Consider the following 14369-nt stretch of genomic DNA (forward strand, 5'->3'; position numbering starts at 1 on the left):
ATGTGTTTCTGTCTTTCTTTTTCATGTAGTGATAAGCTGAACGCTCTTCGCCGTCAGAAAGAGAAACTGGAGGAAAAGATCATGGACCAGTACAAGTTCTACGACCCCACACCTAAAAAGTGATGCTTTTATCAGCACATTCAAATATGCTGCATGGAATAGCCGTGTGTCGCGTTGCCGTTTTATCTCACTGGTGAATGCCGTTGTGTCTTGTCAGGAGGAGTCAGTGGTCCGGAGCCAAAGCTTTAGCCAAACTGATCAAACCCCGGAAGGAGAGCAGCAGGGAGAGAGGAGCCGACCGAGACAAGGAGAGAGAACGAGCAAAGAGCGCCCCAGACATCCCGCTGCCTTCCCCGCCTCCCCTCCTCCCCCCTGAAACCCCACCCCCTCTCCCCAAACGCACAGGAAGTGACACGCAGGACAGCGGCCATGCCCACAGTAACCATAACAACCACACCCCGAGCATCAGCCTGGGACCCCAGAGTCCAGCGCTCACACCCATCAGCCGAGGTAAACGCACACTCAAACGCCTCTCCATATTCATCATCATGTTTATCATCCCGACATGTCAACGATGGGTCGACTGGGTAACACCTCAGCACTGAACAACACACTAACCTGCCGACAGGTTTGGTTTTTATCTGAGCTAGACCCGAGAATAATCAGGTCCACCACATCCTCATTGTTGTCTGTGAAGTTTACAGGAAGTGATGTCATGGAGGTGGGTTTCATGTGGAGTGAGCGCTGCACCAGACTCTAAAAAATAACCTTTTATATCAACCAGCTTTAAAAGGGATGCGTTTTCTTCATCAATAAGTGCTGTGAGGTGGAATTAGAAAAGGGACTGATAATAAATATTTGGAAAATCAACCAATAAATATTGCAATGAACTAATACCTCCGGTCAATCACAATGACAGACCTTTTTAGTTATCAACTCTCCTTTCAAGAAAACAGAGTTTTTACCTAATAAACTATTTTACATATAGAGAAAAAGAGCCGTCGTCATTTACAGGAACATAGTAAACATAGTAATTCCACTGAAGTTTTCACTCACACAAAGTATCAGTATGTAAATGTTCAAACTGGCCCTAAACACTGGAGGAGAAGTGAATGTCTGTGGTTTCATGTTTAGGGTATACGATGGAGTGGAACATGGCGCACCTCCCTATCTGCTCCTATAGAGGGCGCTGTTGACTGACTCACCGAGTTGCTTTACACCTCTGTTTCTGTTAACATCCACCGACTGTGTTTCCATATTAACAACACTAGAGATACTAACAGCAATGATTGAATGGAAAATAGATTCCTTCTGCATTCTTTCCAAACTTTAACATGTTTTGGAACGAGTGCGATGTAGAATTAGATTTTACACTTCCAAGTGTTTCCTGATTCTTTTATCATTTACACATTTTTCAAATAATATTCAGTCAGATCAAACAAAGTAACTAGTGCAGTGGTCAGGACCGTTCTGCCTTCTACTCTGACTTTAGAGTGAAGTGCTACTAAAAGTAACTTACGTGCTTTTAGTAGGGATGGAAAATTAATAAGTTACTATTATACTGTACTATTATTAGACTAAAATATGTCATTTTCAAGTGAAGCAATCTAAAAAAGGGGAGAAACCGCTACACAGTGAACTTACTTCATTCTGTTTGTCTTGAATTTGAACAAACTATGGATCATGGTGTCACAAACAGCAGTGACACCAGGCTATGTCTAATAAATATAGTGGCTGGATTTTGAAATGTGAGCATGTGTGAATCGAATCGGGGAAATTGTACCTCCAGGAGAACGGCAGGGAGGAAAGTTAAAAGTGTGGGATGCAAATATATAATATTCATGATCAGATTTAGATCATTTATTTATATAATGTATGATAAATCATTTTTGGCGTTTGTAATGCATTATAAGTGTAATTTCTTGCCAGATTCGCTCGTGGCCCAATTTACATCCAAAATCCAATGTAAAAGTCACATTGGCTTCAAGGGAACTTCCTGTTGCTCTCAGTCTCACCACAACTTAAATCAAGCTTGACTCATATTTACACACTTTACACTATCGGGACCTGTTTTTTTATCACTCTGTCCTAATAATAGAAGTGGGTTCTACTGCATGGTCCTTTGTTTATGTTTCTATTTCCATGGGTTTCCTTTTTTAATGCTCTCCACTTAAATTCAACACATGGCCGAGCTCGATTCACTCTCAGAGGCTTTTAAATGTCATATTCATAGATATTGAAATGTAAAGAATAAGTCTGGCCAGTTCTGTTATACAGCCACATGCAGTACGTCTGACACGTCTGCCTGAATGAGAGTGAGTTGAGCTCTTCTTGAGTCTAATGCATGATTTTACTTTACATCTGTTTACTTGTTTGATTCTAGTGGATTTTCTTGCATGATATCTATAATTTTGCATACGTGCTCAATAACTTCTTAATCAACTGTCATTATTTCATGGTTTTCTTTACATTTCTCCATCCTTCCCTCCTATCTCTCTCTATCTCCATTCTCTCCATCTCAGCTCCACCCACATCCAAACGCTTCGGTTTTCTCCGCAGTAAAAGTCAAGAGAAACTCCTCCCCTCCTCCTCCTCCTCCTCCTCCTCACCCTCCTCCTCCTCCTCCCGTCCCTCCCTCTCTCTCACTAGAAGACTGCGATTCTGGTCTTCCAGTGACATCACAGCCGACGTCATCCATAGCCAGCCAATCTCAGCCAACGGAGTATTTTAAAATCCTTCCTCATCCTTTGTAACCACACACCTCTTCATCTTCATCTTCACTGCCACACCGGACTGTTCAACAACACTCAGTACACGACACATAAATGCACATATCATACCTGCACGTCATAAACACTAATGCACAGACTGCACACGCCTCAAGACACACACACACACACACACACACACACACACACACACACACACACAGGCAGGTGTGTGTTGCGGGTGTGAGCCAGCCAGTGCTGCTAGTAAGTAGTAAGTACACACATGTAGAGCTGGTTTCCAAGCACGCCAGGCATGCCTGCATATATCTGCATATGTCTGCATGTTGGTGAAGAGTTGGATGATGAAGACTTTTCTGTGTTTGTGTGCCGTCACCTCACTCCATGTTGTTAGTCTGCTGTCTTGGTGGATCCCTTCACTGAGAGCAGATCTCTGTTCCGAGCTGTGAGCTCCTTGGAGGCAGAGCTGAAGCTTTGCTGCAGTTTCCTCTGAATTCACTCCGCAGTGACGGGTCACCACAGCAACCACACTCCTGCAGACCACCTCTCCTTCCACGTTCTGTTTGTCTACTTGCTTTAACCCTTTTGTCTGTACATCCTCTGTCTGAAATGAGCTTTTTAAGTCTCAAAAGCCTCTGTGGCTTTTTAAACATGCCAATAGAAGCATCGTTGAAGCAGCTAAGATGAGAATCAAGACAAAGTATCGGCTCCTACAGATGAAAAGTTTAATTCATAAGCAATAAAACACTCACACCTGCTCAATTCAGCACACTGGGGCTTCACAGCTTTACTTCATCTCCACCTGTGCTACTGTTTCTTTACATCATAGCGTCTCCCGGATTAAGATTTCACTGACTTCATCACAAACGTGAAGCAAATACACTGAGATGTTTGTTGTCACCTCCTCCTCAGTGAGGTTGCCTCATGACGATGTGCTAAAAGAAGGGAAATCAATGTGTTAAATCAAAGAGTAACAAATGATACACACAGCACCATGGTTTCTCCACCTTGGCATTATTTCCATTTTGATAATGTAAGTGATGGAATGTGGCCAAAAGGGCAATAAGAGCAAACTGTGTCTCTAAACAGGGAGTGTGTTTCATGTGTTGTCAGGGAAATTTGGAGGGAAGAGTACGAGAGGTTGATCGCTAAATCCGAAATTCAGAGAATGTCTCCTGCCGAATCCCGGCTCCTCCAGTTCACATGCCGAAGTGTCCTTGAGCAAGATACTGTCCCCAAAGTCTGAGCCATCGGTGCGTGAAGGTGGTGAATGTAGACTGAATGTAGTGAATGCAGGTCAACTTTACTGGCAACATGGCGACGCTAACAGGAGGGTGGGGGTCCAGCCTGCGGGGGCATGCTCACATAAAATCAGCCTAGAGAAGCTCCGATAATAACACACACTCTGCTCACGTAGACATGACTACACTACATCTCTCCCCTTAGTCGTTTGCTGCTTTATTAATGCTGTGAATGTGTCACATAGAGAACCCTTAAAAGCTTACCTGTTACTGCGTTTTGTGCCATCAACATGTCAAATTGCATAGTTCAGCTTTACATTTAAACGTGTTATTGGCCAGAAAGATTAGCAGAGTGTTGGACCCTGGTTCTGGATAAACATTTGGACTTTTGCCTGAATTCAAATGTTCATGATAGCACATGGCAGGACTTGGTATTATGATGATTTACTGTGGCACACAGATCTCAGCGACCCCTGTCTATTATTCAGAAATGTCCAGTTATAATGAGATGAATCCACTGAATATGAACAGATATCACCGTTTTAAGCTTCCAGAGTGCCTGAATCAATGAATGGATTGCTCATGTCTTGCTTTGCTCTCTTGCTACTTTATGTCACGCACACCACACATGTTATGGTCAAACTGTGGCATGCAGGTTCCTGACATCATTCTGATTGGTCCGCAGGTTTGACTGACAGGGGTCGGGGTGTGTACCGCAGCAGTACACCAGGAGGCAGCAGTGAGAGTGTCAACGGAGAGGACGGACACGGACAAGGTAACGGATATGTTTGTGTTTACTCTTAAACCACCAGCTTAGATCGAGTGTGAAACCGCCAACTGGAATAATGTCAAGGTTCATTTAGTCAAACTTCATCAGCTCTTGTACACATTCAGGGTCGACAGTGGAGATTTGGTGGCATCTCTTTTTTACTTTTGCTTGTCTTCTAATGCTTCCTTTGACAATATATGTATTTAGTATATATATAGTTTAAAAAGTGAAGAAATGGAGGGAACACTTAATCATCACAGTCTAACACCAAGTTGGTAAAACGTCAGGGAAATTAATCTGCACATTTAGGAAGCAGGTGATTGTGAATCAGCTTCACCTGCTTTGGTGCCAAAGACAGTGACAGCAGGTGCAGCAGAGGCAAAGGCAGGGCGACCCCCAAAGAGGGAGGCTTAGAGGGGGCGGCTCAGACCGGTCCTCTCTTTCTGTCCTTCCTGACTGATCCTTGAGGCAGTACCTGATATGATTTTGGTTTCCATCAAAGGTTTCGTCAACAAATTATACAATTAGGTAAAGATTTTCAACTTGAATAATTCATTCATCAAAATCTAATGATGATCAAGCAATAACATAAGTATAATATTATAGGAGATGAAAGATGGCCTCAGTTTAATGTGAACTAATCTAGAATAAGACATTGGTTAAGCTCTTGGAGTTTCCTGCCCTCAGGTCAGACCCATAAAGCTCTGAGCTCCACTCCCACTCACCCCTCATTGGGCCTAACCAACAACTCCAGCTCCAGGCTGGGACAAGGCCCCGGCCGCAGGCCCAGAGGTAGGCCACGGTATTAACTCCCACCTTATTCAGCCAGCAGGAGTGTGAGTGTGTGTGTGACGGCTCATAAATGTGTTCAGGTCAGTTATTTGATGAAGACTCCCGCCACAACTCCCCGGACCCTGTGTTTGTTCAACATGGCAACACGGGAGGTCGCCCGGGGTCGGCAGACTTCAGCCACCACACCTCCAGCTCTAACTCGCCTGTCAACTGCAGAGGTACACACGCACACACACACACACACACACACACACACACACACACATACATTACACACTTTATATACATGTTTTAGTTTCAGTCTGTAATAACACAACGTTTTCCACCGTCTTAGACGCATCAGATCGCCAGGGTCGCTCGGCCAGCCTCTCCAGTGATGATGTCATTGGCCTGAGCCAATCACAACAGACTCTGTCACGTAGCTCCACCCTTCCATACGACCACACACCCCAGAGGGCCCAACCACAGCACGGAGGCGGAGTCAGACCGAAGACCCGCCCTTCTTCTCCTGGAAGTGAGATGGTGACGCTGGAGCAGTTTCTACAAGAGAGCAACCTCCAGTCGCCTCCTGTGGTGAGAAATATGTGCATATATTATAAAAATATATATGTATGTACACATAAGAAATATAGTTGGTTCATAAAAGACATCAGTCATAAGGAAATATGTTCATGTATTGATATAACACACACTCACTCACTGTATAACATAATAGTAATTCCGGCTGGGTGTCGCTGCTGTACTTTCACACAACGAATGCTGCAGATTGTACAAAGAGGTAACTCTCTAACCTGCTTCAGTATGAGAAATATTGATATTTACCTTAAAAAAAGACCCAAAGCAGTTACAACAATGCAATGTTTATTCAACAAGAACTAAATGTGAAGAGCGTCAGAGAGAGAGAGAGAGAGAGAGAGAGAGAGAGAGTGGTCCTTCATATGAACGTCTCCAGTGAGGTTTGATTGGGCTCGGACAGAGATTTGTGGTGTTACCACAACATTCGATCTCAAGTTTCACATCTTTCATATTGATTTTTGCTTTAATCCAGCTCTCTTCTGCCTTCAGGCCTGAAACTGTCTGTCTGTCTGTCTGTCTATCTATCTATCTATCTATCTATCTATCTATCTATCTATCTATCTATCTATCTATCTATCTATCTATCTATCTATCTATCTATCTATCTATCTATCTATCTATCTATCCATCCATCCATCCATCCATCCATCCATCCATCTATCCATCCATCCATCCATCCACCCACCCACAATTATAAATGAAAGACAAAAATAAAAAATAGGGCCACAAGATGCCAAGCTGCGAATCAAATTATTTGTAATCTTTTTAGTTTTGACTGGTCATCCACACACATCAACCATGAAGCAGAAGGAAGTACATTTGTAGGTAATGGAGTCATTCTTATCGGTCTCAAACACATGAGCATTTTAGGTCCGCTGGTGGAACAGACTCTGAATAATACATGAAAACCTGAACAATGCAGTCATGCAGGTTTCTCTCATGCTGTCACACATGACTCATATTACACTCCCTCCCTGAAGAGACTGGCTGAAGGATTCAGCGATTGATCCTAACACACAGATGATGATGATGATGATGATGATGATGCTGATGCTTGCTGAAACACCTTCTTATCAAACAGGAGAAATGTGACTTTTGATTTATGAAAGTATTTCTTTTCATCTCTAACTCTTTTGAGGGAAACTCCTGCCCATAAATCAGATGTTTAATTCCAACCTGTCGTCTGCATATGTACGCACTGAAATCAGCGTGAGAATATTACTATTCAGTCACTGAACATCTCACTTGTCTTCAGTCTGTTAATATTCTGTTTTACTAATATAAATGTAACACCCATAATAACTCTTATTGATGATCCCACAGAGAGGGTGAGGCCTTCACAGCTGCCTCTAAAACAACACACATTCTTATGACAAAAAACAATGAAATCCAGGATGATTATGAAACCGATGTTTCAATCATTGTAATAAAGTAATATGATAAACAGTGATTTACAACCTTACATCAAAGTATATGTAAATGTTAAATATGTGTATATATTCCCCACTCGTCCCATGGGCCGTCTTGTGTTCCCTGCTTCCTGCTCAGGTCCTCTACCAGAGGAGCCTGGTGGTTCTGCATTATCATAGCTGTTCTGGTCTGAGCTCTTCTGGACAGAGGTCTGGGATGTTGTCCCTGGACTCTGCTGGACCCACTGTCCCAGTTTGGGGGTTAGAGCCCCGAGTGACCCTTTACTCTCCACCTCTTTTCTAGCTCCTCTGTCATCTCTTGGTATTTTAAAGCTTCTCGTGTTCCTTCTTCCTGACGATGCTGTCTCTTGTTAGAGCTCCATCTATCACGACTGCTGTGATCTGCTGTTAGTCCACCTCCATGATGGTTGGTTAGCCGTCACCAGTTCATCAGTCTGCATCTGGAAGTCCTACAGGATCTCAGCTTCTCAGCTACCTTTGTCTTCCATTCTGACCTCATCCAGCCCACATGTTCCTGTAGACTTTGCCAGCCCGGTTATGGTGTTCCATCCTGGATCAGTGAGTCCATGTCACACTTATGTCTGGCATACAGCTTGATGTGACCCATGTAGAGGAGGTGGCTGATGGTTACTCCACTTGGGAACCGCTATCCGTCGCCACTCTAAGTGATGATCTGGCTGAGGGGGTTCAGGCCGATGCAGCAGACGAGACAGAGCATCTCCTTTAGAGTTGTCTTCCACAGCCCCATTGAGTTTTTGATGAAGGCTTCTTGTAATCAAACCAGATCAGTTGGTCCGTCTGGTCTTACAGTCTGAGTGTCACAGTGGAGTGCTTTGTCAACCAGTAGGTTCCCCTGGTGTTCCTACCAACACCTTTCTGGGCTCCGCTCATATATTGATCCATGTGCCTTCTCATCTGAGCCACAATGATGTCTTGGGTTCACCACTCTGGATGGGTCCTGATCCAGCTGGTTCATTCCTCGCCAGTAGGTGTGGATCCTATCAGGGCCCGGTGCAGATGACACTGCCTGGGTGTCGACCATTGTGATGGTTACTGGGTCTTGTTCTGGGAAGGTTTCCACTCTGAGACCAGCTAGTCTCTGAGCATTGGTGTTTTGTGTTGCCTCCTTCTCTCATAATGTTTTCCAGTATTGTTCAGCCCTGGGTGGGTCTGTTCTCATGCTAGTACTCTCTCTAGTACACTCCGGATGGTTCTGTGGAGAACATCCTGTTTCTCCTCACTTCTTCTCTAGTGTGCCTCTTCAGACGGGTAGCCAGAGCTGTGAGTCTTTGTTTGTCTTAGCTGTAGTATGGACACATTAACGCGTTAACACAGTATGATTAATTTGTGGTAAACTAGGTTAATTATTAATACCCCTACTGCTCTGTTTTTTATCAGGAAAACACAAAGTTGAATGTTTTCAAAGTTATTGTTAGAACTGTAATGGTATTATTCAGTACATATAGGTACTCTGTATCAGCAAGTACTGCAACTTAAGTACTTGTACTCTTTTGGGTATATTTTGTACTTTTGGGTATATTTATGAATGTGTGTGTGTTTTTTATTAAATAATTGTTTTAATATATCAATTTTGTCTAGGTGTCAACAGGAAGCAGGGAGGACCTAATGACCGACTATTTCACCAGAAGCCCCGCCCCCTCGACTCCAGCAGGCAGAGATCAGGTGACTCCCACCAGCTATGTCACGCCCACGGTTCAGTCACCCATCCAGAGGCCCGGCCAGAGCGTCAAGCCTTCGCCCCGCCAGCCTGTAGGCCAATCCCCAGCCTCAGGCCAGTCCAACCAGAGAACCAGCCAATCACTGAGCAGGGCTTTCAGCCTGGCCTCGGCTGATTTGCTGCGCTCCAACGGACCAGACAGTTTCCGTGGGAACGAAGGCCAATCCGATGTGGTTGTTCGGAGACAAGGGGGAGGGGCGAGTGGGAGAGAACGGCCACTGTCTGCTCGGCTGGCTGGTCCGACCAATCAGCATGGAGATGGAAGCTTCCTAAATCCGCCCATTCACCATTCGTCCTCCCTCAATCTGCAAACGGAGAGATTCACAGAGAGAGAACGAGAGCGAGGGAGGACTCCCGTCCCTCGGAACGGCCCCACCTCATCCTCCTCCTACCACCACCGTGGAGAGGTCGCCATGGTGACCCCCGTCAGGGCCGTGCCTGCCACACGGACCGACGAAGCCTCGGAGCACGGGGAGGTGTCGAGGGAGGGGCCGTCAGCTGACTCCGCCCACTTAAAGAAAGAAAGTGAGAGAGAGAGGTCTGGCTCTGTGGAACGGCCGAAAAGCACGCCTGCTTCCCCTGACCCCAACAACGACCCTCAGACTGTGTGGTACGAGTACGGCTGTGTCTAAACGCTGACACTAATGTGCGTCTGTAGGTATGGCTGTGTCTAAAGATGGGAACCAAATACTCTCAACATTAACTGGAAATAAGTCTAAATCCTGGAAAGCCAAATTTAAACACATCTCTAGTGAGTTCAGTCTGTATTTCCTGGAACAAACCTTTTCTGTTTCAGCTGTACCAAAAATCACGTCATACCTTAACTGCAGTCGATTTGAGCATTTTCCATCACAAGCTGAATCTGACAGTGAATGCACTATAGATTTGAGCTCACTGATGGTCTTTCCCAGGATTTAGACATGAACACTATAGACGTTCTCTGAGAATGCTGGAAATCATTGGCTTGCTGTTTTCTTATCACCATATCTGTGGTCCAGCAAGCAGCCGGAGCCCACAGGATGAGGTTTATTTTCTGGGGCAAAGGAGCCACCAACAGGTTTTGCTTTTACTGGCTGTTTTTAAAAATGAATTGTGGATATTTTAGCAGGTGATGACCCAGATGCTTTTTAAAGAGTGCTTATTTAAACAGAAATGGGAGCTGAGATGAAGATGAGAATCCATAACACTTCAAGACTGCAGGCAGAGAGGACAAGTGCTCCATGCTGAGCTGTGGACCAGAATACCAAGGATGGGTTGGTCTATGAGCTGCAGCTCTTTGACTGCTAACACTGCCTGGTCCTGCTAAGCTGGAGGCTCTGCAGAACATAGCCATCACCGAGAGGAGTGATTGAACTAAAGTGAAGGCGACCAGAAACACCAGAGCGACTGAATGTATCAGATTTCTCCTGCTTTTTTTGTCCTCCTCCTCTCCTTTGTTATGTGGAAGAGAGGAGTGAGAGAATGGAGGGATGTGAGCAAAGAAGAAAGACTGAGGGATGCTGGGATGGAGAGCGGTGGACAGATATAGAGATGGATGCAGTGACAGGAGGACAGATGGATAAACAGGACAGAGTTGGAGGCGCTCCTCCCAGTTAAATTACAGTCTTTCTCCCTCTCCATCTTTAGATTCTGTCCCAGCATGCAACACTCTGACACTTTACTGGAAATGTTGGTCGGCCCGAGCCAACACTAGTTTCATAAACACACACACTCACACACACACATATATATATAATGATATATACAGACGCCGAGGAATGGTCCCCCGAGGGGCTTGCTTGTGGCTTCGCTAACCATTGAATTGGATTAAATCCACACACACACACACACACACACACACACACACACACACACACACACACTGCTGGGTAAACCACTGGTTTCGTAGGGTGCACGGCTGCACGTTAGCCAGACAGTTGTGAGGAGAGCATCAACAGAGATGTGATTGTTAGAGTTTGCATGGAATCAGGTGTTTGGTAGATCGTTCTCTTAAACATGCGTTTGTTCTCATTAACGGGTCAAAGTGTCTCCGGAGGGTCTGTGATTTTGGTGCACCATGCTAACACTTTACACAAGCATCATGCTTTATTATGTTGGCTGACGGAGCAGATTAAAGCATTTCAAGTCGGGCTGAAAAGTCACTTCTAGAGAATCTATCTTCTGTATTCTCCTCTGTGTTTCCCAGCCAAGCAGGAAAGGCAGACGGGATGTAACGTTGGGAGTAATTTGATTGGATGCTCACAACGTTTGCAGTTGATGGATGATGTCATGATATTACTGGTTGAAGAGGTTGGTTCTAGGTGATGTAAACACGCGTCTTATTTTGTATCCAGGAAGAAAATGGTTGTTTTTTTTTGTTGTTGTTTTTTTTACATTTTTTAGGCATATATTGTGCACAATGTGATGTAAAAGGGTTTAAAAAGGCGTTTTTCATTTCAGCTTGACTTTAAATCTAAGATTACTCTATTAAGATTCCAGTAGCAGAATGTAAAATGTATTGGTGTCCACCATATTAATAACTCTCTAGAATAATAGAAGTGTTCTCTCACATTTACAGTGTAACTTTGGTATTTTTCAACCTGGAAGTTTTCCATCTTTTTGTGTCTTAACTGACTAGTAGGGACAGCAATGTCTGAAACTGGTCCAGTATTGAGGGAGATGGGCAACAGGAAGTGGAGGGTGAACCAGCTGCTTCAAGGCGGTGCTGCTGAAACCTGCACCACAGAAGAAGAAGATCTCAACTCTCAACGAGAATCCTCCTTGTGCAGGACACACAATAACAGATCAAGTGAAAGAAAAGAGAAATGTTTTATTTGAAATGCAGAGGTTCTTTTTATAATGTTGTCAGACATTAATAATAACAATCTGAGCCTGTCAGTGGCAACAACAAGCGCTTTAATTGGGCGTAATCTAGGTTGGAAAATACAAAAGTTAATCTTAATCACACACACGGGTGAACACGTCACACAGCTCACTTCACTCTGTAGTATTGGGGTTTTTTCTTATCTTCTTGTCTGAAACTCAGATCACATCAGGAGAATTCAACTGGAGACGTCACTGATTTTCAGTGACGTCATCGCTGGTAGACAGATGACTGATGGGGGATTTTAAAAACACTTGGCATGTAAGTAAAGGCCGGTGAACGGAGAGGAAAATGAAGAGGTGGGGGAAATGACTAAAAGTATGGAGACAGATGATACCGTTAATGGAAAAAATGAATCTCATGCTAAATATTCTGATCAACTGACCGTTTGTCTGTTCTGCTGTTGTAAATACAAAGCTGTCCCTGCGGCATTACAAACGACTTTCTTAAAAGCACTAGAATGAGGAAGAAGATGCAACACTGGAGTTATGAAAATGAAGATTTGACTGGAATCCATCGCTAACCTTTTGAACAAAAAGCACATGTCAATATGCAACGAGCTAAATTATTTTACCTGTAACATTTGTACATGACATTAGATAGAACTGGGAAAATATTAAAAGACAAGATACTTTTTGTAAAAAAAACACTTTGGGAGCTTCACCTTGAAAATGTTTGTTGATACCAAAAAAAAAAAAAACAATTCCTGTAAACTAGTCAAACTTATGTGGTAAGTTTGGTACATTTTTAAACAAATACTAGTAGTGAGCTCATGTTTGCAGATGACGTAACATGATATTAAACACTGTACTGTAGGTCGATGCTATCAGTAGTGCTGCAGCTGGTCTATTTATCTGTTTGGAGGTTGCTGTGTTGCCTTTTTAATGTCTCTGCATTATTCACCCCTGAAGCCCTCCAGGCTGTATGTATGTGTGTGTGTCCGTTTTGCTGACATCACAAGAAAAACATATTAAATTCCAAGAAAGAAACCTTTCTGTTATTGAAACGCCATCTCACACAAACCTGTGCACATCACATTATTACTATATTGTGTGTGTGTGTGTGTGTGTGTGTGTGTGTGTGTGTGTGTGTGTGTGTGTGTGTGTGTGTGTGTGTGTGTGTGTGTGTGTGTGTGTGTGTGTGTGTGTGTGTTTTTTGCTCTGTCCACCTGTGTCCCATTATTCCCTTACCAATACACCAGTTTGGGGGTTGATGGTCCCCGTTAGTCGGCTTACCTGCTCACTCCTAAAAGTGCCAGATTGAAGGGCACCACTTCCTGCCGGTGTTCCACCAGGCCGGCGTGGGAGAGCGAATAGCTGCTGGCGATGCAGCGTCTCATTAGAGAAGTGAAAGCAGAAGGTGAAGAAGAGCCCACGTCACTGGCATTTCCTGCTGCAATAACTTTAGTTCACTTTATGAATACTGCTGACTGCTGTGACGTGACTACTGTTAAAAGGCTACTAGTGTGATCCAGTAGAATCTGAGGTTTTTACACCCGAAAGCTTTTTTTGGTAATAAAGGTTTATAAACTTGAAGTGATGCTCCTCCTACTTCTTCATTGTGTCAGCTTGTGTTTTTCTCTTCAAACAGACGACTTCATAAACACCTCAAATGCGATACAGATCATCTCAAAGGTGTGAATGTAAACATTTCAGATGTGTCCCGGTGTATTTCCTGTTGCAGTGTATGTGAACAGCATCTGCATGACAGGAAGTAGACATGGACCCAAGTTGTTGACTATATGCAGTTTTGTTGAAACGTCCATAGGCCTTTTTGTTAATTATATTAATTATTGGTCTGTTCTATTCAAGTGTCCCTGTGAGCCACCATGTTGCTACATTTTATATTTATTTTTGTTGTGTTTTTATTCATAGTTATTTAAGATATTTACTGTTCATGCTATGCAACCTGTGCTATTGTTTGTGTATAACGTTTTGTTGATTTAAAGGTGAAAGACTGATGGATGTGGTGAAATGAGTCCAACCATCACCATACATTGAATGCCATCCTGTTCATCACATCTCACAGATTCAGGTTTGTGAAAACGTTTCCTCTTTCCCGGAGTTGATGAGACGTCTAGTATTTCCCAGAGCACCTGAATGCACCGTAAGTGTCACAATCTCCCAGGCTGCAACAGATGGGGATCCAGTTACGTTGACATGCATTCATGAACACTTATTGCTTTTCACTGACCTCAAATATCAATGTTAATATAGACTGCGGATGCACAGCAT

General features: G+C 43.8%; 1 protein-coding gene across 1 annotated transcript in view; it reads left to right on the forward strand.

The window, feature by feature from the left end:
• Window positions 1-13670, forward strand: part of ccdc88c (coiled-coil domain containing 88C) — a 43191-nt gene extending 29521 nt beyond the window's left edge. Inside the window, exons 25-31 of the mRNA XM_084014250.1 lie at window positions 30-119; window positions 218-510; window positions 4653-4742; window positions 5424-5528; window positions 5609-5746; window positions 5863-6101; window positions 9134-13670. Coding sequence (XP_083870376.1) covers window positions 30-119; window positions 218-510; window positions 4653-4742; window positions 5424-5528; window positions 5609-5746; window positions 5863-6101; window positions 9134-9904 — 1726 coding nt within the window. The 3' untranslated portion in view covers window positions 9905-13670. The remainder of the gene's footprint in view (window positions 1-29; window positions 120-217; window positions 511-4652; window positions 4743-5423; window positions 5529-5608; window positions 5747-5862; window positions 6102-9133) is intronic.
• Window positions 13671-14369: the final 699 nt, after the last annotated feature.

Source organism: Eutrigla gurnardus (assembly GCF_963514095.1).
Source record: "Eutrigla gurnardus genome assembly, chromosome: 7".
Classification (NCBI taxonomy): Eukaryota; Metazoa; Chordata; class Actinopteri; order Perciformes; family Triglidae; genus Eutrigla; species Eutrigla gurnardus.